Source organism: Emys orbicularis, chromosome 13, assembly GCF_028017835.1.
Source record: "Emys orbicularis isolate rEmyOrb1 chromosome 13, rEmyOrb1.hap1, whole genome shotgun sequence".
NCBI classification, from domain to species: domain Eukaryota; kingdom Metazoa; phylum Chordata; order Testudines; family Emydidae; genus Emys; species Emys orbicularis.
This window is the reverse complement of record NC_088695.1, coordinates 4,319,087-4,345,759: the sequence shown is the minus strand read 5'-3', so window position 1 is coordinate 4,345,759 and position 26,673 is coordinate 4,319,087. Positions and strand designations below refer to the sequence as shown.

At 47.1% G+C, this 26,673-nt stretch overlaps 1 protein-coding gene across 1 annotated transcript; it reads right to left on the bottom strand.

Annotated features, from left to right (window-relative positions):
- Nucleotides 1-18,387: 18,387 nt before the first annotated feature.
- Nucleotides 18,388-24,642, bottom strand: LOC135887333 (C-type lectin domain family 2 member D-like). Its single transcript, XM_065415095.1, has 5 exons — nucleotides 24,546-24,642; nucleotides 22,949-23,047; nucleotides 19,696-19,880; nucleotides 18,702-18,808; nucleotides 18,388-18,496 (listed from the first exon to the last, which is right to left on the bottom strand). Exons 1-5 carry the CDS (start codon nucleotides 24,640-24,642, stop codon nucleotides 18,388-18,390), a joined length of 597 nt encoding a protein of 198 aa, XP_065271167.1.
- Nucleotides 24,643-26,673: the final 2,031 nt, after the last annotated feature.

Here is a 26,673-nt window from a genome sequence, read left to right as displayed (position 1 = left end):
CATTCAGTAGCGCTAGTGACTACGCTAGGGAAAGAGATGAGGGGACTGAAAGAAACAGATGGACTGGGCGTCTCCTTCGCTACAAGCGTTCAGCGCCTTCTCACTTTTCCTGTCTGTGTAACAAAGGTAAGGCCTTCCTGAGCAGTTCAGGTGAATTCATGCACTGGGATCCCGTCTGTTTCATTTTGTCCTGCTGTTGAGAATGATCAAGTTGTTTGTTGGCAAGTATAACGGGCATGAAAACGAGCAAGAAAATTCCTACAATTCCCTAGCTTTTTCTATGTTCAAAGACCATGGAGGTTGCAGAGGGCAGCGCTCAAGTTAGGCAAATGTCTCGGCAAAGCTTGCTTGTGCAACTTCATTACCTCTGCCCCCCTGGTGCATCTGCGTTAGTATGATACGCAGGCTGTCCACACAGAACCCTGGCCTTATTCAGTGCACAGGTTGGATGGTGACTGCAGCAGGGATGCAGGGTTGACTTTGATTCATAGAAGGGGTTGGATGGTGGGCAGCGTGTGAGAAGCAAGGGGCTGCATATTGCACAAGCTACCTCTTACACTCAGCACTGGAGCCATTCAGTTTCCTGGATTGGCTGGAGCACCCCTGATTTCAGGCACCACCTTCTCAGTGCCTGCTTCTATCTCCCACTTTCACTGAGCCGGGGAGCTGGGTGAATGGATATTTATGTGGGAGGCGCTCTAGGCCAGAGGATGGCAAACTACGGCCTGCAGGCCACATCCGGCCCGCGAGACTGTCCTGCCCGGCCCTTGAACTCCCAGCCGGGGAGGCTAACCCCCGGCCCTTCTCCCGCTGTCCCCCGTCCCCCACAGCCTCACCTCGCTGCGCCACCAGTGCTCTGGCCCGCCGCTCCTGCCGGGCAGCACGGCGGTGTGGCTAGCTCTGGCCAGGCGGCGGGGCTACGAGCTCCTGCTGCTCTGAGCGGCATGGTAAGGGGGCAGAGAGCGTGGGGTGTGTGTGTGGGGGGGGAGGGTTGGATAAGGGGCAGAGGGTCCCAGGGGGCAGTCAGGGGACAGGGAACGGGGGGTTGGATAGGGCGTGTGTGGGAGTCCCAAGGGTCCTGTCAGGGGGCGGGGGTGTGGATAGGGGTCGGGGCAGTCAGGGGACAGGGAGCAGGGGGGTTGGATAGGGGGTGGGATCCTGGGGGGGGCGGTTAGGAGTGGGAGGTCCCAGGAGGGGGGGTCAGGGGACAAGTAGCAGGGGGGATTGGATGGGTTGGGGGTTCTGAGGGGGCCAGTCAGGGGGCGGGAAGTGGGAGGGGGCAGATAGGGGGCAGGGGCCAGGCTGTTTGGGGGACACAGCCTTCCCTACCCGGCCCTCCATACAGTTTTGCACCCCCGATGTGGCCCTCGGGCCAAAAAGTTTGCCCACCCCTGCTCTAGGCAAAGTCTCTATGGTTACAACATTGGAAAACCGCTCTAGGATCTGAAAACATAGGGACTCCTAGGGGTTTTCCAGGACTCTCTCCTTAGAAACACCCCCCCCCCCCCCCGTCCACAACCAGCCCCCAGTCAGAGACAGAGGGGGGAATTTAAGCAAGGAGGGGCCAGTTAGAAAGGATGGAAATCATTGGGGAGAGCGAAGATGTATGCAAATCAGGGCATTGCATCATTTGCATAACCTCTTCTGATTTCTGGACCTGCACCTTTACAACAGGTGCTGTGAGCACTGCCCATCCTGTGCACTGTCTGAGGCAGGGGGGTTCCATGGGAAAAAAACAGCGCATGCTCATGTAATTATCATGATGCCAACACACAAGGGGGGCTGAATTCAGGTTTTGCACAGGCATCGCTGGCGTTTCCTAGTTCCTAACTGCTTGACTTTGCCAACTCAATAAGGTCCTTGTAATCTTTCTATGGCATTGCCTGAGTTAAAAAAAAAATAGCAACTCCCCCCTGAAATGTAACAAAGCCATTCCGTGATGGGATATTTACTATTTTCTTCCACCTTGCACAAAATGGGCACCGTGGCGGAGCCCTGCCTCTTTGTGTGCACAATTTTGAGCATTAAAAGGAGCTGAACTTCTAAACAGCCCTATGTAATTCATTACCTGCGTTCATTGATCACGGAGATTGAGGTGGGCTCCTTCAAACCTCTACCTTATCCCAAGTGCAGCTTCACATCAGAAATGAAATGCTCCTTAGCCTTCTTACACATGCATGTGTAGAGCCAATGCAATGCTTACGGATTATACAAGCCTTGTCCACACACAAACTAGCACTGGTTTAATTAGTGGGGATGCCTGTTAGGAGTGCTAGTGATGATAGTGTAGTATTCGGCCTGTATATTTGCCTGAGATAGAATGTTGGGTCTTGAGTTGTTTGCCCATTTGCCTTTTGATATTTTTATATTCTTACTAATATGTGTGAACAAAGAACAAAGACGCCATGTGTTACATCTGCCCACACGCAGACGGGGTGAAAAGAGATACGCGATAGAGCTAAAGTGTTGCTGGATAGATTGGGAGTGTAATATACAAGCGTACACTTGAAGACTGCCTCGACGCCTACCTCAGGCAAATATACCAGCCTGAATACTACATGATCATCACTAACACTCCTAGCAGTGCCCTTATTTCAGTTTTGCTTAAATCTGCTCCCAATCAAATTAAGCCGAAATAAGAGGGTCAACAACTGGGGGTGTGTCGGTTTAACTAAATTGGTTTAAATTCACACCTTTAAACTGGGGAAACCCTCCATGTCGGCATTGGAGAAATTCCATTTAAATTCTATCTGCAAGCAAAGTGCAAAGTGCTAAGGGAGCAGATCTGCTATTAAAAACCATCCTCCTAGTATAACAAAAATCACTGTGCATGCACACTGAACTATTAAAAAACAGCAACAACAAATCCTTAGACTGTCCCCAAATCAAAATGTTAAGGAACCACAGAAAGGAACGTTGGTGACCCATATGTTCAAGGCCTAGAACTTTTAAATGTCTCCCCCAAACTGATGAGTAGAGTGGATCAACATTCAAATTTCTGTGCCACTGCATTATGATGACATTTTCATTCCAAAATTGTTTGGAACAAAAAGTAGAAATTTCTCAATTTTCTGTGGAGTGGAAATTTTTTAAAAATATATCATTTAGGGAAAAAAATCAAAACAAGTGCATTGGAAAATTTCAAAAAGAAATGCTGAAATATTTCAAAATTTTGAAATCAAATTTTTATTTTTATTGTTTATCATTAAATTTTGTATTGAGTTTTTATATTTGGTTCTATTTTTCAATTTCTTTTCATTTCATTTTCTTTTTAAAATTATTAAAAGCAGCAGCTACCGGCTGTCTTAAACAGCCTGAGCGCTTATCTTATTTCCTTGTTGGATGTGTCCCCTGTTTGATGTTATGAAACCGTTTGACACATTGAGCAAGAAAATCAGAGAAGCCCTGAGTACTAACGACAACAGCAAGTTGGTTTCAATGTCTTGTGTTAGCCAGAAATCTTTTTTCTAGGCCATCAAAAACAACTGCTGCTTAGAAGAGTAGCTCTTTTAACCAATTTTAAAAATAAAACATAAATTGCAACAAAATATAATGCCTCACTTCTGGGCTGCCCAATTCCTAGGGGAGCTGGTTCTCTGGTTCCCCAACTCATTTCTATGGCAAACTCCCTGTTAAGCTGTCAGAGCTGTTAAAAAAAAATGTCACAAGCCTATTTTCCCCTCCCCACTTTTGTCATATCCAAGAACGTCTGAGCTACTTTTGCTCAAACTTTTTTTAAAAATATTGCTAAGAATGAACAGGGGAAAAATTAGCTCAAAATGTGAAAACTGTGGGAAATTATAAGAACCAAAAAATGTCCCTTGTAATAGAAATGCCTTAACGATAGGTATTACTGTGATCTGCCTGCCTGTGATATGCTTGCAAGTGAATAACTGGTGTGGAGTTACTTACCCCAAACACTCAGCACTATGACTGTCATCAGCAGGACAACGTACCCAGCGGCTCCGATCTTCAAGACAAGTTGATGCCAGTGCGGACACTGACGGAAATCTGGCCAATTCAGTATTTGGGGAAATTATAATAAAAAAGGAAATATTGCAATTACTTGATGATTTACATTCTCCTTTAAACAAGTATCAGGGGGTAGCCGTGTTAGTCTGTATCTACAAAAACAACAAGGAGTCCGGTGGCACCTTAAAGACTAACAGATTTAATTGGGCATAAGCTTTCCTACGCGAAAAACCCACTTCTTCAGATGCATGGAGACTGCATCTGAAGAAGTGGGTTTTTGCCCACAAAAGTTTATGTCCAAATAAATCGGTTAGTCTTTAAGGTGCCACCAGACTCCTCGTTATTCTCTTTTAAAGCTTGTCCAGAATCCCCTGCAAGAGGATCGTGCACCAATCTATACTGCACCAGCAGATACGCTCCCCACAACTGCTCACAGCACTCCTATGTAGTAGAGAAGTACTGACACCTTGATTTTACAGCTGGGAACTCAGGTCCAGAGAGATTGGAGTGGCTTGGCCATGATCACACAGGAAGTCTACGGCAGAGCAAGTTCAGATCTTTAGAATCACAGCCCAGCATCTTAGCCACCAGACCACCCTACCTTGGCTCATCGAATGATAAATGAATCATGATTCTGGGGGCTACGATACAGCTGTCTGTCAGGTGAATGTCCATTTTAAGAGCCTCCCTGAAACTGTCTAGGCAGAATTATGCACCCCCTAATATTATAATGAAGTAGTAAAACAATAGCAATTGTTCTGCAGTGTATTGTGGAAGAACTTGTCCGTCCCTGAACCTTGGTGTGAGCCTGTGACCAGCCAGCAGCGTGTTACGTCCAGGGCCGGTGCAAGGAAGTTTCGCGCCCTAGGCGAAACTTCCACCTTGCGCCCCCCCCCCACCAGCCCTGCGGCAGCTCCCCGCCCCCCCTCTGCCCTGAGGCGCCCCCCCACGGCAGCTCCCCACCCCAGCTCACCTCTGCTCCGCCTCCTCCCTGAGCACGCCACCCCCGCTCTAATTCTCCTCCCCTCCCAGGCTTGCGGCGCCAAACAGCTGATTGGCGCCGCAAGCCTGGGAGGCGGGAGAAGTGGAGCGGCCCAGGAACGCTGTAAAAAAAAAATTGGGGGCACCACTTTTTGGCACCCCCAAATCTTGGCGCCCTAGGCAACCGCCTAGTTTGCCTTAATGGTAGCACCGGCCCTGGTTGCGTCTTCCCCTGGGCCCCCGCTCCTGCACTGCCTCTTCCTCCCAAGACCCTGTCCCCCATTCACTCCTCTCTGCTCCCTCCCCTGTCGCCCCCCCCCCCCATTCTGGCACCCCTAGAGTTGCCAATTTTGGTTGGACGTATTCCTGGAGGTTTCATCACATGACCTAAGATTTAATCTGTAATTCCTGGAGACTGCAGGACAATCCTGGAGGGCTGGCCACCCTAGTGAGAAGCAGCTGAATCGAGGTGTTGGTCTGTGTGACTCCCTGGAGAGGGACAGAGGCAAGACAGCTGTTTCTTTGGGCCCACCCAGCCCAGGCAGAGGAAAGCTGGCCTGGCAGGCTGTGAATATGGCTCTCTCTCAGCCAAAGGGGTAAGGTTTTTATCCGAGACCAAAGAAAACCACAAAGAGCAAAAATTGAGTCTTCGAGAGAGACAACAGAGGGTGTCTCCTGCTTTTTAAGATCCTTCTTCTCAAATCCCTTCACACCCCAGCCACACGTCTTACATTTAACAGTCCAGAAAACAAGATTATGGCAATGAACACCAAAACTAAACAGCTCTGCCTGTGCCCTTATCACAGCTAACATTGTACATCAAATCAGCAGACAACACCAAAATTGAATGGTGACATAACTAATTAAATGAGATCAGAGCTCTGAAGGCTGCCGGCAGCTGGAGAAAATGTCAGAGTGAATAAATGTAACGCCCTGGCCCTGGGAGGGGAAATCAACTGCTGAGGGAGAACATGGAGGGGGTGGCTTTAAACCAAGGTCACTTTCGTTTTGTTTTATCGGCCTAGTGGATGGACCGGTGGAGCGGGATGCAGGAAACCACGGTTCTTTCCCAGCTACCGCACTGACCACCTGGGTGATGCCGGGCAAGTCATTTTCTTGCTCCGTGCCTCCGTTTCCTCATGTGTAAAACAGGGATAACGATACTGACCATTGTAAAGCACTTTGAGATCTAGGGGTGAAAAGCTCCAGGTAAAATCCAAAGATTTTTACTTATTTCAGACCGAGCATCAGTAAGCAGTTTAGCACTGTTGCAAAAAAACAAACAAACAAACAACAAGAAATCCCCCAATCCTAACATTGTGCTGGGCTGTATTAGCAGGAGTGTTGTAAGCAAGACATAAGAAGTAATTCTGCCGCTCTACTCCATGCAGATATGGCCTCAGCTGGAGTATTGTGTTCAGTTCCGGGCGCCACATTTCAGGAAAGATGTGGACAAATTGGAGAGAGTCCAGAGAAGAGCAACAAAAATGATGAAAGGTCTGGAAAACATGACCTATGAGGGAAGATTGAAAGAAGTGGGTTTGTTTAGTCTGGAAAAGAGAAGACTGAGAGGGGACATGATAACAGTTTTCAAGTACCTAAAAGGTTATCACAAGGAGGAGGGAGAACAATTGTTCTCCTTTACCTCTGAGGATAGGAGAAGCAGCAATGGGCTTAAATGGCAGCAAGGGTGGTTTAGGTTGGACATTAGGAAAAACTTCCTGTCAGGGTGGTTAAGCACTGGAATAAATTGCCTAGGGAGGTTGTGGAATCTCCATCATTGGAGATTTTTAAGAGCAGGTTAGACAAACACCTGTCAGGGATGTTATAAAAGGTGCTGGTCCTGCCGTGAGTGCAGGGGACTGGACTAGATGGACCGCTCAAGGTCCCTTCCAAACCTACGATTCTACGATTCTATGATTAATGGTTCATGTAACCAAGTGTGGAAGTGCTGAACTGGGGACTGGGTGGGGACCGAATACATCAGTTTTCAAAAAGGAAAATATTTGAGAACCACTGGGCTGTACTCTCAGCCACTTCTTCTAAAGGAAAGATGGTCCATCTCCATTAGCCCGTCATTCTCTGTTAGCACCGTGAAATGTCTCTGTTGCAAATGTAACCTTCTTACCTGAAGGATTCAGGGCTAAATTCTGATCTCACTGCTCTGGTGTAAATCCGAAGTGACCCCACTGCAGTCAATGGAGTCGGGGTTGGATCCTGATCTCAGTGACTGTGGTGTCAATCCACAGTGACTCCAGAACTAGTTAGTCTGGGTTTACACTGGTTTAAATGAGAGCAGAGTCTTTGCCCTGCTTTCTGAAATAATACATTTAAATTCACTCTCTGAGCATCCCGAATCTCAATGCTCATTCTCGCTCATTCTTCCCCAAACTCAACCGCAGAAGCTTTTTTTCATCCCTTCTGTGACAAAGTGGGAAAAATTTGTAATATTTTCATGATTTCTATGCGTGCCTCAGTTTTCCGCTGAACTTTGCATTGCCACCTACGTGTCGGGCAGGAGGGGAATTAACATTGCTCCTGGAAAAGTGCAGGAGACACGGATGTGTGTGTCACCTCGCTGCCTGACTGGAATGAATTGGGTCCTTAATGCACTGGCTGAAACCAACCCAGATCAACAGAAGGTTCAGAGAGAAGTCCCAAGGACTGAACCATCAATGCCTAAGAGCAGGAAACTTCATTAGGTGAGACATGTAAACAGAGCTGGAGAACAAAAGGGAAAATGGTGCTGGGTGGCTGGAATAAGGACTTCCCTATGCAGGGACTGGGAAGCTCTCCCCTGGGGAGGACAAAGGGACAGAGAGAGAGAGCCAGAGATGAAATCCATTGCAGTTTGGCTGGTTCATAGCACTGCCTTGGCCAGGATGGATGATGGTGTAACTTTTGCTTCTTTGCCAACCCAAGGACATTCAGAGTCTGTAGGCAGGTGACTAATAAATGGTTACCTTGTTCTGAAAAGGCTGCCTGCATTACTGCAAATTCTCCCTGAGTGCATTGTACCCTTGGAGGGGTACAGAACAAGCCACCCACAGGGGTCTGGCTAGGCTGGATTTGTGGCAGGGACCCATGGATCACTGGTGCCCGAAGACCCAGTCTTGGGGTCCATGGACTGCTGTGGCACTAAGTGAACCCTGGGGGTTTGGGACGCTGAAGAGGCACAGACTAGACCCTGTGAATCCGTGCCAGCCTCCACCTACCCCATTATTCTAGAGACACTCGGCAGGAAACATTGTCACCTACAGCGTTAACTTGTTCCCACCCCAAGTCTGTAAATAATAAACTAAACTAAGCCTTAAGGATAGCCTGACAAAACTATACTCTGCTTGTCTTTCTGTGCTAGGGCTACAATTAGCTATGAAGTGGCCTGGGAGACATTTACATTGACACAGTACAAAGTTTAAAATATACTATACAGATCAACTAATAAATAGTCATTTACTGGGCTAGACCCAAGGCCCAGATTTGGTCCTGTCCAGCATGAGGGATGGACCACATGACCCAGCAAGGTCCCTTCTACTCCTACATTTCTATGACTCTATATTACACAAACTAGTGCCTCTGTGCTGGACCCTATCTCTGTACACTCATCTCCAGTCAGAAACCGGGAGATGTAGCTGAAAACCCCAATCTTAGCACAAAAGTAGGAAGTAAGAGCACACTCACTGTGGGGTTGAGATGAAGGAGGTAAGCGGGCTCCCGGGATGTTTAAATCAGCATAGACGACCTCCCCAGCCATGGCATGTACAGCCCGAGAAGAGAGCACACCAGTAAGCAAGCTGTGAACAAGGAGAACCACCTATTATGCATAAAACAAAATGAACAACACATCCAAAGCCAGGAAGTGTTATCAATCAGAAGCTGTTGAATTTCTTTCCTATCACCGCTCTGTGGATTTCCTTCGCTGTTTAAGGCTAAGGACTGAACTGATAGCGTAGTTTTAATCAAGGCATTTGCACTTGCAGAGCTGGGAGGCATTGAATTGATTGGCTTCCAGACGCCCCCATGCTTTCCTGTAAACAGCAGCTCTGCGAGCTAGAGGGGGCCCAACATTTTTTGCTGCATAAAAATTGAGAAAGAGCGTGGAAATGAAATTACAACGGGTATTTCCCAGACCTGCTGGGAGCAGCCCAATCCAGACCTGTCCCCTCTCCCTCTCCAACAGATTTGGGATAGTCAAGCTCTTGTACTGATGCTCCCTGTGAAAAGAGACGGCGTTGGGTAGATGGCACATCACGGCTGATTTCTTCTTTCCTGTCTCTGTCCCAGAGGCTGCCATGCTGCATTTTGCTACGGGGGAGTTTAACTTGAGAGTCAGGGATCTGTGCACAAGTTCCATAGATCAAAGGGGTAGCCTTGTTAGTCTGGATCTGTAAAAGCAGCAAAGAGTCCTGTGGCACCTTATAGACTAACAGACGTATTGGAGCATGAGCTTTTGTGGGTGAATACCCACTTCTTCGGATGCATAGTTCCATAAAGTTCCCAATGCACAGGGACCAGGCCCGCAGATATAGAGTTGGAGTGTATGTAGGCTACCTTGCACAAGCTCTGAAAACCTTAGTGAGCAAGGATGCTCTTGTGGATAAGGAACAACTTGTGAGCTGGGGGTTCAAATCCCAGCTCTGTGACACAGACTCACTAAGGGACTTTGGGCAAATCTCTGGGCCTCAGTCCTTCATTTCTCCTTCCCATTTAGATTGGAAGCTTTTTGGGGCAGAGGCTGTCTCTTACTATGTATTTGTACAGTGTGTGTTGTCAGATATTTGGCTGTGTGTGTGTGTTCTCTCTGTGTGCCGTCCCAGCTCTGCGCAGACAGCTGGCACAGAAGACCTCGAGCGAACTGCCCAATGACCACAAGATCCGTTAAGGTACGAAGGCACCCGGCCTGGTTTATTGTCCATGAAGCACTGTACAGGTGTCTTATACTTGCTACAAGTATACTCAATGCGTGTATGCCCGTGACAATAGATGCAGCTCAATTAGTGGCTGGACTTTTCACTAGCCCTTCGGCTGGCCAAAGACACTCTCTTTGAGACTCCATTTTGGTATCAAGGTGTTCTGGTACCACCCTTCTGGAATGTTCTTTCATGAGTGCATTGTGCCTAGTACCTCTCAGGAATGTGTGTTTCTGCACTATCAGCCCTGTTCTTGCCAGATTCTGTGGGCAGGGCCTGCCTCTTGCTCACAACCTTACTTTACTTTATATCATCAAAGCTTGGACCACTACTTTAGCCCAGGCCTCAGGCCTCATACCAGGCCTCTGATTCAAAGGTTTATGTTTCAGGCCCTCTTCCTACACAGTGTGCAGCGCAATGGAGGCCTGATTTCAGTTGTGTTCTGTAGATGCTACCAAAATGCACACAAACAATGTTGAGTGGCTGGTTGTTTACAGATAGATGTATATATATATATATATATATATATATACGCGCTGCGGAAGTTGAATTTTTGTTCCATTGCAACAAACTCAGCCCCCATCTCTGCTTAGCTGCTACCCAGATATGTGTGGCTTTGACCTGAACATGTACCAAACCTATACGGAAAATAACTCGACCCGCCTCTGTGGTGGTCAGACACAGAATAGTCTTAATATTTTGTCGCTTCAGTTGCACAAACCACTATATCCTCCAAATGCTTGACAGGGGTTAAAAAGTGCAAATACGTAATCTGCCAAATGCCAATTGTAATGTTGTTGTCAAAGCGTTTTCCAGTTTGTATGTAGCAAGAAGTGTTTCTTGTCTCTGGAGCGTTCAGAGCGGCTGCTGCAACGGGAACAGATTTCTTTAAATCAAAGTGGTTTTTTCACAGGGGAGTTTTACAAACCATTTTAAGTGAAACCAAATATTATTTTCAAGGAGAGTGTGTCCATTTTCACAGCATGACCTGGCAAACACAACCAATTCATAAAGGCAGACAGGCCAGAAACTCACCGCCAGAAACAATATCAGAAGGAGAACGAAATTAAGAACTATAGGCATGGTGGAAAAGAGATTGTTTGAATGTATGTAAATGAAATACCTATAGCTGTTACAGCTTTTCAAACACAGAGGGCAAACAGGGCCGGCTCCAGGGTTTTGGCCGCCCCAAGCAGCCCAAAAAAATAAATAAATAAAAAGCTGCGATCGCGATCTGCGGCGGCAATTCGGCGGGAGGTCCTTCGCTCCAAGCGGGAGTGAGGGACCGTCCACCGAATTGCCGCCGAATATCTGGACGTGCCGCCCCTCTCTGGAGCAGCCGCCCCAAGCACCTGCTTGCCAGACTGGTGCCTGGAGCCAGCCCTGAGGGCAAAACATACGCTTTTGAGCTAATATTTTACATAGAACTGTTCAGCAGTGTCCCCCCTCCCTCTCCAGGAAAAAAAGTAGTGAAAATGAGACATTTTTTATCTTTATTGATATTTTTCTTTGTGTGTGTGTGTGTGTGTGTTTGAAGTTTAACATTATGCAGCATTTTGATAGGACAGCTAATACATAGGTTACACAACTAAAATGCAAGAAAAACAGAAATTTGGACCTAAATGTGAGATGAAAGACTTTAACTGATGCTAGCAACTGAAAAGATAGAAGAGGAAGACAAAGAGTAGAAAAGCATCAACCACAATATGTGATCAAGATCACAAAGTTGAGGAAAGTGACTGGTAGCAGGTCTTGTCAATGCAGCTTTAGGGACTTACATAGGCCAGTTTATAAATGTGTATTTGTGTATAACACTAAGTATCTCTATTTAAGTCATAAGATTTCTGTTATAAAAGAATGGATCTGTTAATAAAAACAAAGAAAAAAATCTGAAAAAACTAACATTTTTTGGTTTTAAACTGAATTTTAGATTTGTTTTTCAATGAAATTCCAAATAGTTTGAATTAAAATGATTTTTTGGAAAGAAAATGTCTGTTTTGCACATAATCCATTTTCCATCGGAAAAAGTAACATTTTGACAGAAAATGTTTCACTAGCTAAATTAAGTGCAAAGCAGGTTAACCCAGTGTGCCTCCATGTCTCCCTCTAGTGGCTGAACCAGGTTTAGAGGTTTATGAGTCTGCGACTGCCTCAGGGCTAACAAAGCAGCCCTTTAGCTCAGGCAGCAGAAGCTAAGTGCTTCACAGGATTCCAGGTTCAATCCTCCCAGGCAACCCTGCCAGGAGCTTCAGAGTTGATGTCACAGCTGGACAGACCAGTAAGGGTCTCACTAATGTTGCATACCGATGTAACACCTATTCCTACTTGATATGCCCCTCCTTATACATCCAAGGATGTCTTTGACCTTCTTAGCCACAGTGTCACACTGAGAGCTCATGTGGAGTTGATTTCCACCACGACCAATGTGACCTTCTCAGTGTCACTGTTTTTTTTCTGAAACACTGCAGGGGTTTCAGCTATGCCAAATGGTATCCTTACATAACCGAACACTGTGTTACATGTTGAAACCTGTATATCACTGTGAACTGTTTAAACTCATGCCCATTGAAACCGGGGCCCGTTGTCAGACATCACTATGTCAGATACACCATGTCTAGCAAAACTAGATTGGATATGCATAATCACCTGTTTAGCTGTAGGAAGGCTGTCTGGTAAGGCTATCTCAGGGAAGTGACTTTGTCTAAGTTGTTCTTAAAAACTTCCAGTAATGGGGATTCCACAACCTCCCTCAAAAGCTCAAAATCAAAACAAAACATTTTCGTGGGGGGTGAAATGAACCATTTTTCTTTGACCGCAAATGATTTTTTTCTGACTTTTTGGTATGCTGAAAAATTTGAAAAAATTTCATTTTGGGTTGATCTGAAACTAATCCTTTTCCTAATATTTCAGGAGTGCCTGCGAACTGAGAAACCGGTCAGCTGCAGAGCTCTACCTTTGAGTTAGCCTAGCTCCAGTGAGAATGCCCATGCTGCAAAAATAACACTCATGTTGCCGTGTCCACAATGGCTCTGTTCGCTCCTGAATGTGGTGCTAGCACTTCTCGGGATACAATCCTACAGCTCTCCAGTGAGCGGAGCCACTCTAGGAATTCTTTCCCAGTGAATTGTTGGAGAACTTTTCTGTCTTTTTGGGGCACACTGGGGAATTGTGGGAAGGCATTGGAGGACTAGTGGCACTGAAGTTGTGCTAGCCTGCATCCACGCTACAGAGCAGCTGTGTTAGCAGCTGATGAGTTGTGCTCACTCAAGTTGTACTGTCTGATGGGACAACAACATGAGCTACAAGCAACATTGCATTTGAATTAAAGGCTTTTGTGTGCAGACAGGACTCAAGTTAGGGCAGCATTTGAGTTATAAGTTCAGCTGACTTTGCAGTGAAGAAAACTCCAAAAAGACAAAGCTGCTCCTTGGTGACAGGGCTTTAGCGTATTTCTACACTGAAAAATAAAAGGTGTGTTAAACTGGGTTACCTAACTCAGATTAAAATAGCAGTGAAGACACATCAACTCGGCTTTTAACTTGGGAGGCAGCTCAAATTAAAGCCTATAGAGGAGCCGGGGGTGGAATTTGAGCTGCTAACCCTGAGTTAAAACCCAAGTTGCTGTGTCTTTACCGCTATTTTAATCCAAGTTAGCTAATGTGAATTAAAAGACACACCTCTTTTTGCAGTGTAGACATACCCTTAGCTGGTGTTTCTGCAAGGGTTGCCTGTGAACCATTTGCAACTTCTTCTGTTCAAGAAACAGGACTGGAAGAGCATGTCTCTGCTTTGTGGGTGCCCCTTTGTCTCTGGCCCCAGTGTTGCATGGGGTCCTCCTCTCTGGTGCCCCTACTGGGCTTTCCCACAGATGTGCAATGGCCTTTCTCAGCCTGCGTCTTCTCCCTACTCACCCTCAGAGTGTTCTCCTCCAGCGGAGTCACGCAGTGCTTCACTCCGCTTCTGGGGTATTCAGTGTCCCAGTTGACGTACACAAAAGGTCCTTCAACCCTCCTGGGCTTCTCTCAGTTCTCCTCACTCTTGTCAAGGCACTGATTTCCCAGGATTTTTCCACATTGGGAGTCCAAAATTCCACATGAACTGGTTTCCCACCCCTCCTGGGCCTCTCTTCTCTTCCCTGATGTAGGGCCTTGCTCAGGGCTACCCCTCAGGAGCCGATTCTGCTCCAGGTGGGTCTCTCCACTTGACTTCCTCAGACTCTTCCCAGAGAGGAACCTGCTTTGTTCCTTTCTCCACGATCTTCCTCCTCTGCTGAGTCCCCAGCCCTAGTTAAGTAGTGCTCTGCCTGCTTCGCCACCACAACTGGGCTCGGTTTCTAATTACGCCCCATTACATCCAACTGAGGTCACTAATTAGCTAGTATGTTGCCAGATCATCACAGAGGCTGAAGAATAGCTGCTAAGTCCTGGGCACGGGCATTTGTACCTTCTGTGAATAAACAAACCATACCAAGAAAATCACCTGCTTAGGCACTGCCCCTTTCTACTCTGAGGGGAAACTAGCCCTCAGCTTTGCCAGCACGGTGCTTTATTTTTGTATGATTTGGCTTGAGGCCTGTCTCCTTTACTGGAAAGTCTCTACTTCAGAAGCCTCAACAGCGTAACAAACGTTGCCTGTGTCATCACCGACCTTTAGCCTTCCTTTCCTGTGTGATCTCTTTGGTCTGCTGCTCGCAAAAGGTGTCAGTTGTGCTCCCACGACAGAGACTGCTTAGGAAGGGCTCCCTCATGCCACAGTCTCCTGTTAAACAGAACCAATGTGGGATGTTAGAGGGTTTTCCCTTCACCCTCTCCCCTGGTTCTTGTCACACAGACAGAAAGCAGAAGACCAGAAGTCCGAAGCGCAGACAATGTGATGTTTTTTGGGGTTAGTTTCCAAACAAGCATATTCTGAAGCCCTTCACACCAGTTGGGCATATCTGTACGTGATAGAGTCTGTTCCCCAGTGTTCCCTTCCCAGCTCTGACACCGCAGAGTGTTTACCCCACGTCCCCCTTCCCAGTTCTGACGCCGCAGAGCATTTACCCCGCGTCCCCCTTCCCAGTTCTGACGCCACAGAGCCTTGCCTGTGTCTCTGTTCCCCGTTCCCTATTTCCTGTTCCCGTTCCCCCCGTTAGCAAACGTGATTCCAATTTCCCTTCCCCCCACTTCCTGTTTGACCCCAGTTTATATAGTAATATTCTCAGCTCTATCATTCTTAACCAATCATTTCACTGAAATTTAACTAACCAATCCTAACATATTGTAACATAATTCTCTAACCAGTTATATCCCACTACCCTCATTAATTTACACCTAGCAAAATTAATTCCACAGCAGACAGAAACAATTAGAGAACCAGACAGATTAATAGAAAAGTGGGGGCCATAAAAATTAAAACAATACAGAAATGAGGGCTTCACAACCACAACCATTGATAAGTGATTTCTTGCCAGACAGGATGCTATCAAACTACGTTTTCTTTAAAAAGGATAAGGGGGCCGAGGTTGGGGCTGCAGCTGGGGGTCGATCTGGGGCCAGGAGCAGGGCTGTGGCCAGGGGCTGAGGTTGGGGGCGGGGGCGGAGCCGCAGCCGGGCTGTGGTGGGAGCCAGTAGCCAGGCTGGCAGCCTGGTGAGGCTCTGCTCCCGGCCTCACCCCCAGCCTCAGCCTTGGGCCGAAAACGGAGCTGCAGCGAGCGGTCAAAGCTGGGGGCTGGCGTGGGGCCGGGAGCAGAGCTGCACCGAGGCTGGGGGACGGGGTCAGGAGTCAGGGATGCGGTTGGGGGGAGGTACCGGAGCAGAGCTAGGGGTAGAGTGGGACTGGATGGAACTCCCTCCCCACCCCCCATGGGAGCTGGCCTGGGCCCCGCTGTGCCCCCCCCCGCGACGTTCCTTCATGTCCCCCTACGGGGGCGCACCCCACAGTTTGGAGACCTCTGGAGTACATGGACCTCTGATCCGATCTGGACTGGACAGTCCTATGTTCCCAATTACCAACCAATCAGGATTCACAGCCACGTAACAGAGACCAATTTTACGTCTTGGCAAATGTATGAATAAGAAACTGACTCATGGATTCTAGCAGGAAACTCTCTCTGATCAATGAGCCCTGCGGTAATTCAGTGGCATAGCTACCAACAGGTGTTACTGATGATATTAGCAGCTATCAGCGCTCAGTCCTTCCTGTAACTACTCTGTGATCTCTGTGCATGAACTTAAGTACGGCTGGCTTCTGCATTGATCTGAAAGAACAATGGGAAGGGTGCAACTACCTATATCTCCAGTGGGTTTGTTTTACTACAATCGGCTTCTGCAGCAGGCTTAGCCACTTTACAGGCAATTCCTCTCTGCGCAATGCCTCTATAAAAGTAGTCCTTTTTCGCTCAGCAGATCTGCTCCCTGTAGGTATCCAAGTCCCATCTCCTGACTACAGAGGCTCAGATAACTTGTTAGTGCCTTCCCCTCTCTGTGGAGTGAGCCCAGCTCTGGGAGCTGGATTCAATTCAGGCTCATGCATCGGCCTTGGAATTATATAGTAAACTGCAGTGAGTTCCAGCTGTGCAAATCCACTGATGGCACCAGGGCTGCAGAGGGGTCACTGAGGGCAGGATGGGAAGGCAACAGGGGCCATAGATTGCAGACGGCAGAGAGGAGCAGATATTTGTAACTTTGCATGAGGCAGAAGCAAAGGGCAGGAGGATAAGAGTATTTGCAGGGTACGGGTCAGCCATCCGGACACATGGAAGCAGAAATCCTCCGTTTGATGATGAGCCATTGCCCCAATGTGGTTGTGTATATGGTCCCTGAGCGGGTCAGAGATCACACAGAGCTTAAGTTGTTTGCATCAGCTCTGCTTTATTCTCAGTCTGAATCAAACTGGCTGTGCAAAACAACACCTACAAGAGGTTCCCATGGCCCCACTGAGGCTGGGTCTACACTACAGCGGGGGGTCGACCTAAGATACGCAACTTCAGCTACGTGAATAGCGTAGCTGAAGTGGCGTATTTTAGGTCGACTTACCTGGCTGTGAGGACGGCGCCAAGTCGACCGCTGCCGCGCCGCCGTCTTCACTAGACGCGATAAGTCGATCCCCGGTAGACCGATTGCTACCCGCCGATCCGGCGGGTAGTGAAGACGTGCCCCGAGACTCTCTGTCTGGGAAGCTCAACCCTTACAGGCACAGTCCCTCCCTCCCAGTACCACATCTCTCCTTCTAAGCAAAACTTAGTAACACCTAGAAGAACCCAACATGAAACCAACACACAGTTACTAACAATGTTCAACTAGTCTCTGAGGTGCCCTGCACTGTCCCCTGGGACATCAGCTCTACAGCTGTCAGGAGGCAGCAAGTCCACTTGTCTGGTTGTTCCCTGTCTGAGACCTCCATTGTCCCAACCCATTATCCCCGTAAAAGGGGGATAATGATACTCCCTTTGTATATTTAGATTTCAAGCTCTTTGGGGCAGGGACTGTCTCTCGCTGTGTGTCTCTGCAGCACCCGGCACAACGGGGCCCTGATCTCAGCTGGGGCAGGGACTGTCTCTCCCTGTGTGTCTGTGCAGCGCCCGGCACAACGGGGCCCTGATCTCAGCTGGGGCCTCTATGCACAGTCATAATACACAATGACTCATGATAATAATAACGGAGGACGGGGCCCACAGAAGGACAGTTCAGTAGCCTATTAGTGCATACAGTTCGGTGGCTTATTGCTATATTAGTCACCAAACCACAGCTACCTCTCACATCTTGGCAAATAAGGTCCAATACACAGAGTGTCTCTCCCATTTCCTTTATTGACTAAGATGAGAATGCCTGTTCGTGAATTGTTCGTGCAGTGGGTAGATCAAGGGGTCTCAACCTTTTCCACATCAAGACCGACTTCTCATTTAACACTACAGGAAAGGCAGCGTGATTACAGCCCTTTGGTAACAGCTTGTTTGCCACATCCAGGTTGAGAAGCCGGTAGGAGAGGTATTGCTTCAAGAGGAAGGGAAGAACATAGTGTTTTCTTTGATGGTTTTGGCAGCTGGTCATATGGAAAAATATATTAATATTCAGAAAAATAATGTTTACGTTACTGAAGGCCCTAATGCTGACACTTTGGAACATTAGTTGAGACTAGAGCTGGTCAGAATATAGGGGAGGGGTTTTGTGTAGAAAACATCAATTTTTTTAGCCAAAACTGAAATATTTTGATTTGGAAATGCTGCTGTGGTACCTCATGGGAGATGTAGTTCTGTTTCCTCATGCTCCCGTTCTCCTCTACATGCCAGGCCTCTCGGTCAGACTACGTCTCCCACAATGCACCGCAGTCTCCCATCTAGGAGTGGGGATCACAGTGGTCCCTTCTGGCCTCAGAATCTATGAGTTTTACATTTCCCAGCCTAATTTTCATCGAAACACAGGTTTGGACCAGTCCTCAGTGGGTCGACAGTGGTCAATATCTCCAGTTCAGAAAGCCAAGTGACGACTAATCACTCTCCCTCATTCCAAAGGCCTTGCATTGCCTTTTGCCATGTCTTTGTGCATCAGGCTGGCCTGCTGCAGACCCAGTGTCTCCCTGTGCTACATCTTGAGCTGCTGATACCTTTGTCGTCATTCAGATACGCGCATTCACCTCCTCCCCTTATTGGAAACCTGCAACACAAAGGCCATCGGATTTAAAAAACAAAAAACCCATTGGAGTCAGTGGGGCAGATTCCCAGCTCGTGTAAGTCATATAGCTCCACTTAAGTTGCAGAAGTCAATGGAGCTATTCCAGTGCACCCCAGCTGAGAATATCTCCCCGCACGTTAGTCACCTTAGACCATGATAGAAAGGGAATGTAACGAAAGGGACTTACTGGTCATTGAATGGGGTGTCATTTACCCATTTCCAGGGCTTGTCTGCTTGTTCCCTGGTAAGGCCAATCCAGGTTTCTGAGCGTCCCTTATAGTGCAGCATAAACTCCTTATTAAAAAAAAGTGAAAACAAATATTGTGTATTGCATGTTACTGAGACGCTAATGGAGAAGATGCAATAAAGACACAAAGGTCTGCATCACATTCCACACGTGTAACTAGTTTACAGGACCAGCCTATCCAATAATACATATCAAAGATTGAGGGAAAAAATCCGATCGCTTTTTTTATACTTGGAACTTAAGACCACGTGAACAATTTTAACATGCCAATTAGCCCCAGATGTACTCATTGAAAAATATACATTTAGGCCCTGATCCCATAATATATGGAGATATACCTATCTCATAGAACTGGAAGGGACCCCAAAAAATCATTGAGTCCAGCCCCCTGCCTTCACTAGCAGGACCAAGTACTGATTTTGCCCCAGATCCCTAAGTGGCCCTCTCAAGGCCTGAACTCACAACCTTTGGTTTAGCAAGCCAATGCTCAAACCACTGAGCTCATAAGAGGATAAACAGTTGAGCACAAATTGAAATGAGTCAACAGTGTGATCCTGTGGGCAAAAAAGGCTATTATTATATTATTAAGACTATATTAATAAGAATATTATTAAGCCCATCATTCTGCTCAGATACTACAGCGATCAGTGAGGCATAAGAACCTATCTAGATTGGACTAGAATAGACTCAGCTTGGGCAGCCCCCTGCCTCTGGGAGTGCAGGAATCTATCTGCCTAGAGCGCACTGTCGGATCAGGGCCTTATTTTGGCTTCTCATCATGAGACCTGGTACTGAGGCATCTCCTCGTTCTAGAATTGCTGAGCCCTAGCATAAAATATTCCTCAGGTTTAACTACAGAGTTCCGCGCAGCAGCTCTGCAATTATTACCTAGCTGTTGCCAAGCCCGGACTATTGGGATCGCAGAGTTTCTCACCTTTTCCTCCCGGGTGTCAACTGTAGCCAGGGAGGCACCGAGCGAAGAGCAGTTGTTCTGGCTGGAGTTCCAATCCCCATCGACCTGTGAGAAGTAGTAGCATTTCCATGGGTATGTTTTCCCTTGGGACCCGATCCAATTGACTGGACATGTGGTAGCTTTTGGGCAGGGCCTACTGCTAACCACTGAAAACGAAATTAACACAACAGTGAGGATCTTTCCCATCCCCTCTCTGTATAGGATTCAGAGGCAAAGAGTGATATTCCACCTTGGGCTGAGAGCCTGCGTACAAGGATTATACCCGCCACCCACTTAAGTTCTCAAAATAGGACGTAAGTGACCCAAAGATTGTGTGCCGGGTCTACACTTGGGTGACAAGAACATAAGAACGGCCATAGTGGGTCAGAACAATGATCCATGTAGCTCAGTGTCCTGTCTCTGACAGTGGCTGCTGCCAGATGCTTCAGAGGGAATGAACAGAACAGGGCAATTATTGAGTGATCCATCCCATCATCCAGCTTCTAGCAGCTGGAGGAAACCCAGAGCATGGGGATGCATCCCTGACCTTCTTGGCTAATAGCCATCAATGGACCCATCCTCCTTGAACTTATCTAATTCTTTTTTGAACCCGGTTATACTTATGGCCTTCACAACATCCTCTGGCAAGGAGTTCCACAGGTTGACTGTGTGTTGGGTGAAGAAGTACTTCCTTTTGTTTGTTTTAAACCTGCTGCCTGTTAATTTCATTGGGTGACCCCTAGTGCGTGTGTTATGGGAAGAAGTAAATAACACTTCCCTATTCACTTGCTCCATTCCATTCATGATTTTATAGACCTCTATCATCTCCCCATGTAGTTGTCTCTTTTCTAAGCTATATAGTCCCAGTCTTGTTAATCTCTCCTCATAAGGAAGCTGCTCCATTCCCCTGATCATTTTTATTGCCCTTCTCTGTATTTTACTCGGAACTATTGGCAGGTTCAAATATCCCACCTGCAGCTGGGTGCTTATATTGTTAGATATGAGATCGACACCCGAGTTTAACCAGAATAGCTCTGCCACAAAGCTTTGATGCTGCATCATGAAAGGCTACAGAAGCTTTGCCGTTGATCTCAATGGGAGCAAAGTCAGGCCCCAGATCCCCAGTATAAATTCCGTCATCGCACATTAGCAAGCAATGGAGGTGAACAGCTTAATGTGCAACATAGCTGGAAACTGGCAATCAGACACAAGAACCTCAGGCTGATGGCAGGGTTTTATGAAACGGGCATGCCAATACTGTGGAATAACATCGTCACCGGGGGACTAGGCCTTTAAGGAGAGATGGGGCCTGCCTGATCTGTGCCATATGTAATTCTGTGCTTCCCAGCCTGAGGGGGTGGGACTAAAGGGGCTGAAATAAATCAGTCGAGAGTTGAACCACAGAGAGTGGGTAGGAGCCTGTGGAAAGCTTTGAGCCAGGGTCTGCAGGAGGCTGCTACTCCAGCCTGGGGGGGCAAGTGCTTCATCCCAGAGAGACAGAAAGGTAACCCAGAAGGAACTGGGAACTCACCCTGGAGGGTGGCACTTTTAGCTGGACTTTTGTTACCCTGGAAGGGGGTTATGTTTGTTTGTAACTTAGCCGGAGGGACCAGCCACATTTCCAGCACTGACTGGTGTCTGGCAAATTAAGAACGCCCACCTTGGGGAGGGAAACTGAGGCTGGGAGTGTTGTTTGGCCAGCAGAGGCTGCTATGAGGTGGCCTGAAATCACGTTTAGACTTCACGTGAGATATCTGCATCCTAAATGCCAGGTAGGCATCTAAACGACGATCTCAGGTGCTGAGAACCTATTTATATGCGCAGTTATGGGAAGTGCAGACAGAGTCATGCATTTTTACACCCAGGGCTCCGGCCTTCCTATCTGCAAACGTGACCATTCAGGGATGGAAAATGCCCCTAAACCACTATCAATTTTACACGTTTTGGGAAAATCTCTATTGTCGTGCCCCATTTACAATTACACCTCTACCTCGATATAACGCTGTCCTTGGGAGCCAAAAAATCTTATCACGTTATAGGTGAAACCGCTTTATATTGAACATGCTGTGATCCACTGGAGTGCGCAGCTCCCTGTCCCCGGAGCGCTGCTTTACCGCGTTATATCCGAATTCGTGTTATATCGGGTTGCGCTATATCGGGGTAGAGGTGTACTTAGATATGGACGGAGGTGTGCATAGAATGTTACACGTAAGAATTAAGACCCGGCTATTTCCCAGAGGAACCTACAGTCTAATACAGACAAAAAACGACATGGAAAGTTACATTTGCAAAGTCAAACACTCAAAAGTTACGGCCAGGAGGCCACTCAAAATCCCAGCCGCTAACAAGTCTCTACTGAGCACGTATGGATGGAATTTTTTCAAAGGCTTATAACGTCCCCAAATTTGGGTGGTTTTTCATGGGACCCGCCAGTGGCATGCCCTTGACACAAAGGGTATGTCTACACCGAACTGTTAACCCAGGATCTTCCCCAGATTTTAGCTCCCGTCCACGCAGGAAAAAACAATGACGTGTTTGGAGGTGATTTAAGCCCACACTGGCTGACCTGGGGGATGGGTTAGGATCTAGGCTCCGGTTTAACTCTGGCTGGAACCCACCAACTTTGTAAGGAGGACGCAGGCTAAATCGCTCAAGTGAATGAATCTATAAAAATCATTCAAGTGCTGATTGTCGTCCAAGGCCTTCCCCACAACGCCCCCTGAAGGACAGAGAAGTTCTCCCACAAGTGACTGGGAAGGAATCCCAGAGGGTCTCAGCACAAAGAACCATGGGAAGTCCTAGGGAGACATGAGAAGCACACAACTAGTGAGGACACAGTAACTTGGGTAGGGCTTTGCTGTGGGGATGCCTGCACCTGGGCAAAGCTAGCCTGGGTGTTCCGACCTGGGGGCCAATCAACTGGGTTATTTGTGCTGTGTAGACATACCTAAAGCCAACTCCCCTGTCAAATTTCAAGTCCCCACTCCAAAGCAGAGAGGCCCTAGAGATTCTCAGCCAGAAGGCTGTAAGAATTATTTTGATGGGGGTGAAACAACTAGTTTCAGCCAGAGGGATAAAGCAAGCAGAAATGTCAGACTTCAGGCTCTTTGCTTCCTATCGCATGCTGGTTCAGCACTACTAAGGTTGGGGAGGCTGGATTGTGCATCTTCCATGATTCCGACTGCGAAGGGAAAACAAACACCAAAAACTCAATTAGGAATTGCTGTCAACTCACCTGCCAAAACAATAACAGCAATAATGAGAAAAACTAGAAACAGGACCATGATTAATATGTATTTCCAGAGGATACGGCAAAGCCAGAAGTGAGATTCATCTGAAAAAGAAAAACACATTAATGTTCTTGAGGCTGCTTTAGGAGAGATAGAGGAACCACATTTATCAACAATGTCCTGCAGCCAAGCCCCCAGTGGCCAAGTATTGTTTTGCAATCACTATCTGTTATGAACTGTACTTGCTAGTAAATCCTGGGGAATGTAATATTGTGCACTATAGCCAGAGCCCTGTGTATTCTACAATTCTATGACTGCAGGATTCATACCTTGCTGCATAATTGTGCTACAGAAGCTGACTTTTAATTTAAAAATACATGTTTCTAGTCCTTGTGGTTGCAAAGAACAGCTTGAAATGGTGACGTGAGTGCAACTGATGCAGCAGTATCTGCCTGAGTCTGAGAAAGCCTGAAACAACAGCTCTGAGAGAGGGCAACTACCCAATTCATCACTATGGGGTGTTAACTCTGAAACCTATACATAATAATGTGACATGTACATAAAATGTAAGAACAGAGTAAAATAAGCTTAATTTATTATAATTAGAGCTGTTTGGAAAATGAACAATTTCACAACAGTTGTGAAATTGTTTTCAATTTGCAGGGTTTGAAATGCCCTCCCTAAGATGAAAAACATTAAATTAAAATGTTTGCTAAAAACTTCAATAAAAGTTTTATTTAAAAAAATTGACCAGAGCTAGTCAGATTAAATAGCACAGGAGATGCTGCACTGATTGCAGAGGCAGATTAAGGTCTCCTGGGCCCTAGGCTGGAGCAAGTGCAGGGGCCCCGGCACCAGAACCATGGACCCGCTCATCCCTTCCACCTATGGCCCCGCCCATGGCACCACCTCATTCCACTCCTTTCCCCGTGGCCCCGCCCCCTCCTTGCTCCTTTCTGTGCCCCCACTGTGGCCATGAGACTGGAGAAGCTCTGTGCCCCTGCTGTTGCCCTGGGGCCATGGTGGGGAGCAAGCGGGGAGCAAGCGCTTCTCCAGCCCCGTGGGCCCATGTGGTAATCCACCATTGACTGATTGCATTATCTTTTTCATATTTAATCTCATAAGAGCTCACATTTTTAATTTATCTGACGCCACCAGAGAATTTCCACCAGATGCAACAGAATCCAGGAACACCGAAGCAAAATTTAAATCCAGTTCGCCACAGAATACATAGGGCTGGCCTATAGTGTTATGTTATGTAACAATTAGTGTGGCAATTTACACTGTCTTCTAAGAAGTGTGAAGGAGACACACTACTGAGCATCTGTGTAACTCTTTCTTGTCCTCCCACAACCTCCGATGGTTAATAAATAGGATCAGACAAGAACAGGGCCCGAGTCATGCCAGAACACTCCAGTTCTGGTACTTCTGTTGGGAGGAGAACTGCGTTTTGGTAGGCCTGATAAAAGTGCAATTCTCAGAAGTACTGGAACGCTGTGAATCTTTCGATTAAAGGCGCATTGGTAAGCTTGTAAACACGGCAACTCTTTCCATACTTCTTTATCGTTCTTCCATTTGTCTTGACAGCGAAGCTTCGCTTACCTGGTCTGGTTTTTGTCTGTGAGCCTGCAGGGTTAGGAAGTGCCTTAGCTGTCTCTCCTCCATTCTCTGTTTGATCCATGTAGCAAGTGGGGCACATTGCTTTCCTGTATCTTCTAGCTGCAATCAGTATCGACTGGCTGCAAGGAAGTGTACATTATTCAAAGGTGGCAGAGCTAGTTTCTGTTATTGAGTGTCTTATAGTACCACCTACAGGCAATGACTGAGATCAGCACCCCAACAACCTAAGTATTGTACACCCGCGTCAAAAGAGAAAGTGTACGCAATGCTGGTCCTGAGCTTTCTCCCATAGTCAGGATCTCCCGTCGGTTTGCGACAGCTATTGCCAGTGTTTCCATGATAATCGTCTGTTAAATCACTGTCTGAGACTTTCACCCGTCCATCTCAACTTTTCCACGTCAGGGCTGGCTTAGGGTAAATTTTTCCAGATTTGGAGCAAAAGTGGCTCAACATTTGGAGGTGTGTGTGTGAAAGGAGAATAAAAGAAGCATACATGCGCCCCATTCATTATTAATGTTATTATTATTAACCACAACAATTTGTTAATCATCATTCATAAACCATTTTGGTGTTGCTGAATCTGCATTTTTCTCCGAAAGGAAGAAAAATGTCGTCCATTTCTAGCAGTGCAGGCCACTCCCAGATTCTAATGCGATGGGAGAGTCAGTTCCGGAGCCATGTAAGCAGGAGGTAGTTGTGATGTCAGGGATGCTACAGCCCGAGATCCATTTCCGTGGATGAGTTCAAGACAGTTGCCTTGGTGTTGGGGGTTCTGATCGGTAGATTTCACAGGCTGGTTGTTTTCCACGGCAGAGTGTGTGGGCCCCTGCACAGCCGCCTCTCCTCTGCGGCTGGTGTGCTGAGGGGCTCCCCTCTCCTGTTTCAATCCATTTCAATCCCTGCTCTCAGCCACGCTGAGCCACAAGGCGCATTTTTACTCCTCCTCTGGTGAGCGAGGGGAGTGGGGAGCACATGGTGAAACTGGAGACAGGTTGAGAAAGGTGCGTTGAGGATAGAAAGGGTTGGAAAGGAGAGGAGGAGAAGGGGGAGACTCAGAGAGAGGGAGGGGAAAGAAAGGTTAATCATGGGGAGGAGAAATGAAAAATTGAGGGAAAGAGAGGAGCAGTCACAGAAGGGAAATTGAAATGTGGAAGGAACACACAAGCACACTTCAACTTGGCTGGCTAGGGGATCTGCTGGAGGATACAGATTCCTTTTGGACACATCTCACCTCTTGGCCGCATTCTCTTTCCTTCCTCCAAGCTGACGCAACATCATGTGTTCATATGACAAGGACACCCAGGATAACCTGTCATATGGGCTACCTAGGGAGGTGGTGGAATCTCCATCTTTAGAGGTGATATAAAATTATTCTGTTTAACTGCCAGGGGGCAAATTTGTCACCTACACATGGGAAACATGCAGCGTCAGCTATATCTTAACTCAGGAAGTTCCTTCGAGAGGAAATGTAGCCAAACTCCAAACCTGGAGACAATGGACCTTTCTGTGCCTGCGTCCTGTAGATAACTAACTGCTTGGTTTGCAAAATAACGCAAGGAGGGGGCAAGTAGATGAACAATAAGGGGTCATAAGAGGGGCAGATACATGTAGCTTGCTAATTATGTATGGTAATGATAGCAAATTTTGGCCAATCATAGAGCGATAGATTATCATAAGCAACTGCATATAATGCTTTGGTGTAAGTGTTTTCTTTGTTCTTGCTGACTTATGAGCTTGAACCCAATTGCAATTGAAATAAACGGATCGCCCCTCCCGGGGCTCCTTGCTTGATTAGCTGTGTCCCTCTCTCCTTATTCCTCAGCTGGAACGGACAGGAATTTCTATGACAGAGGTTTTTAAGGCCTGGCTTGATAAAGCTGGGATGGTTTAGTTGGGGTTGGTCCTGCTTTGAGCAGGGCGTTGGACTAGATGACCTCCTGAAGTCTCTTCCAACCCTAATCTTCTATGCTTCTATGATTTCCCTTTCATTTTTATTTTCTTTCACCACCCTCCCCCTCTCCCTAATCACCAACATGATGTAGGCCAGTGGATCTCAAGCTTTCCAGACTACTGAACCCCTTTCAGGAGTCTGATTTGTCTTGCGTACCCC

Coding starts and splice junctions, on each gene's coding strand:
- LOC135887333 (XM_065415095.1), bottom strand. CDS start 24,642: ATGTGCCCCACTTGCTACATGGATCAAACAGAGAATGGAGGAGAGACA. Junction 19,881..22,948: donor TGCTGTTATTGTTTTGGCAG/GTGAGTTGACAG, acceptor TTTCGTTTTCAG/TGGTTAGCAGTAGGCCCTGC. Junction 18,809..19,695: donor TTGACACCCGGGAGGAAAAG/GTGAGAAACTCT, acceptor TTTTTTAATAAG/GAGTTTATGCTGCACTATAA.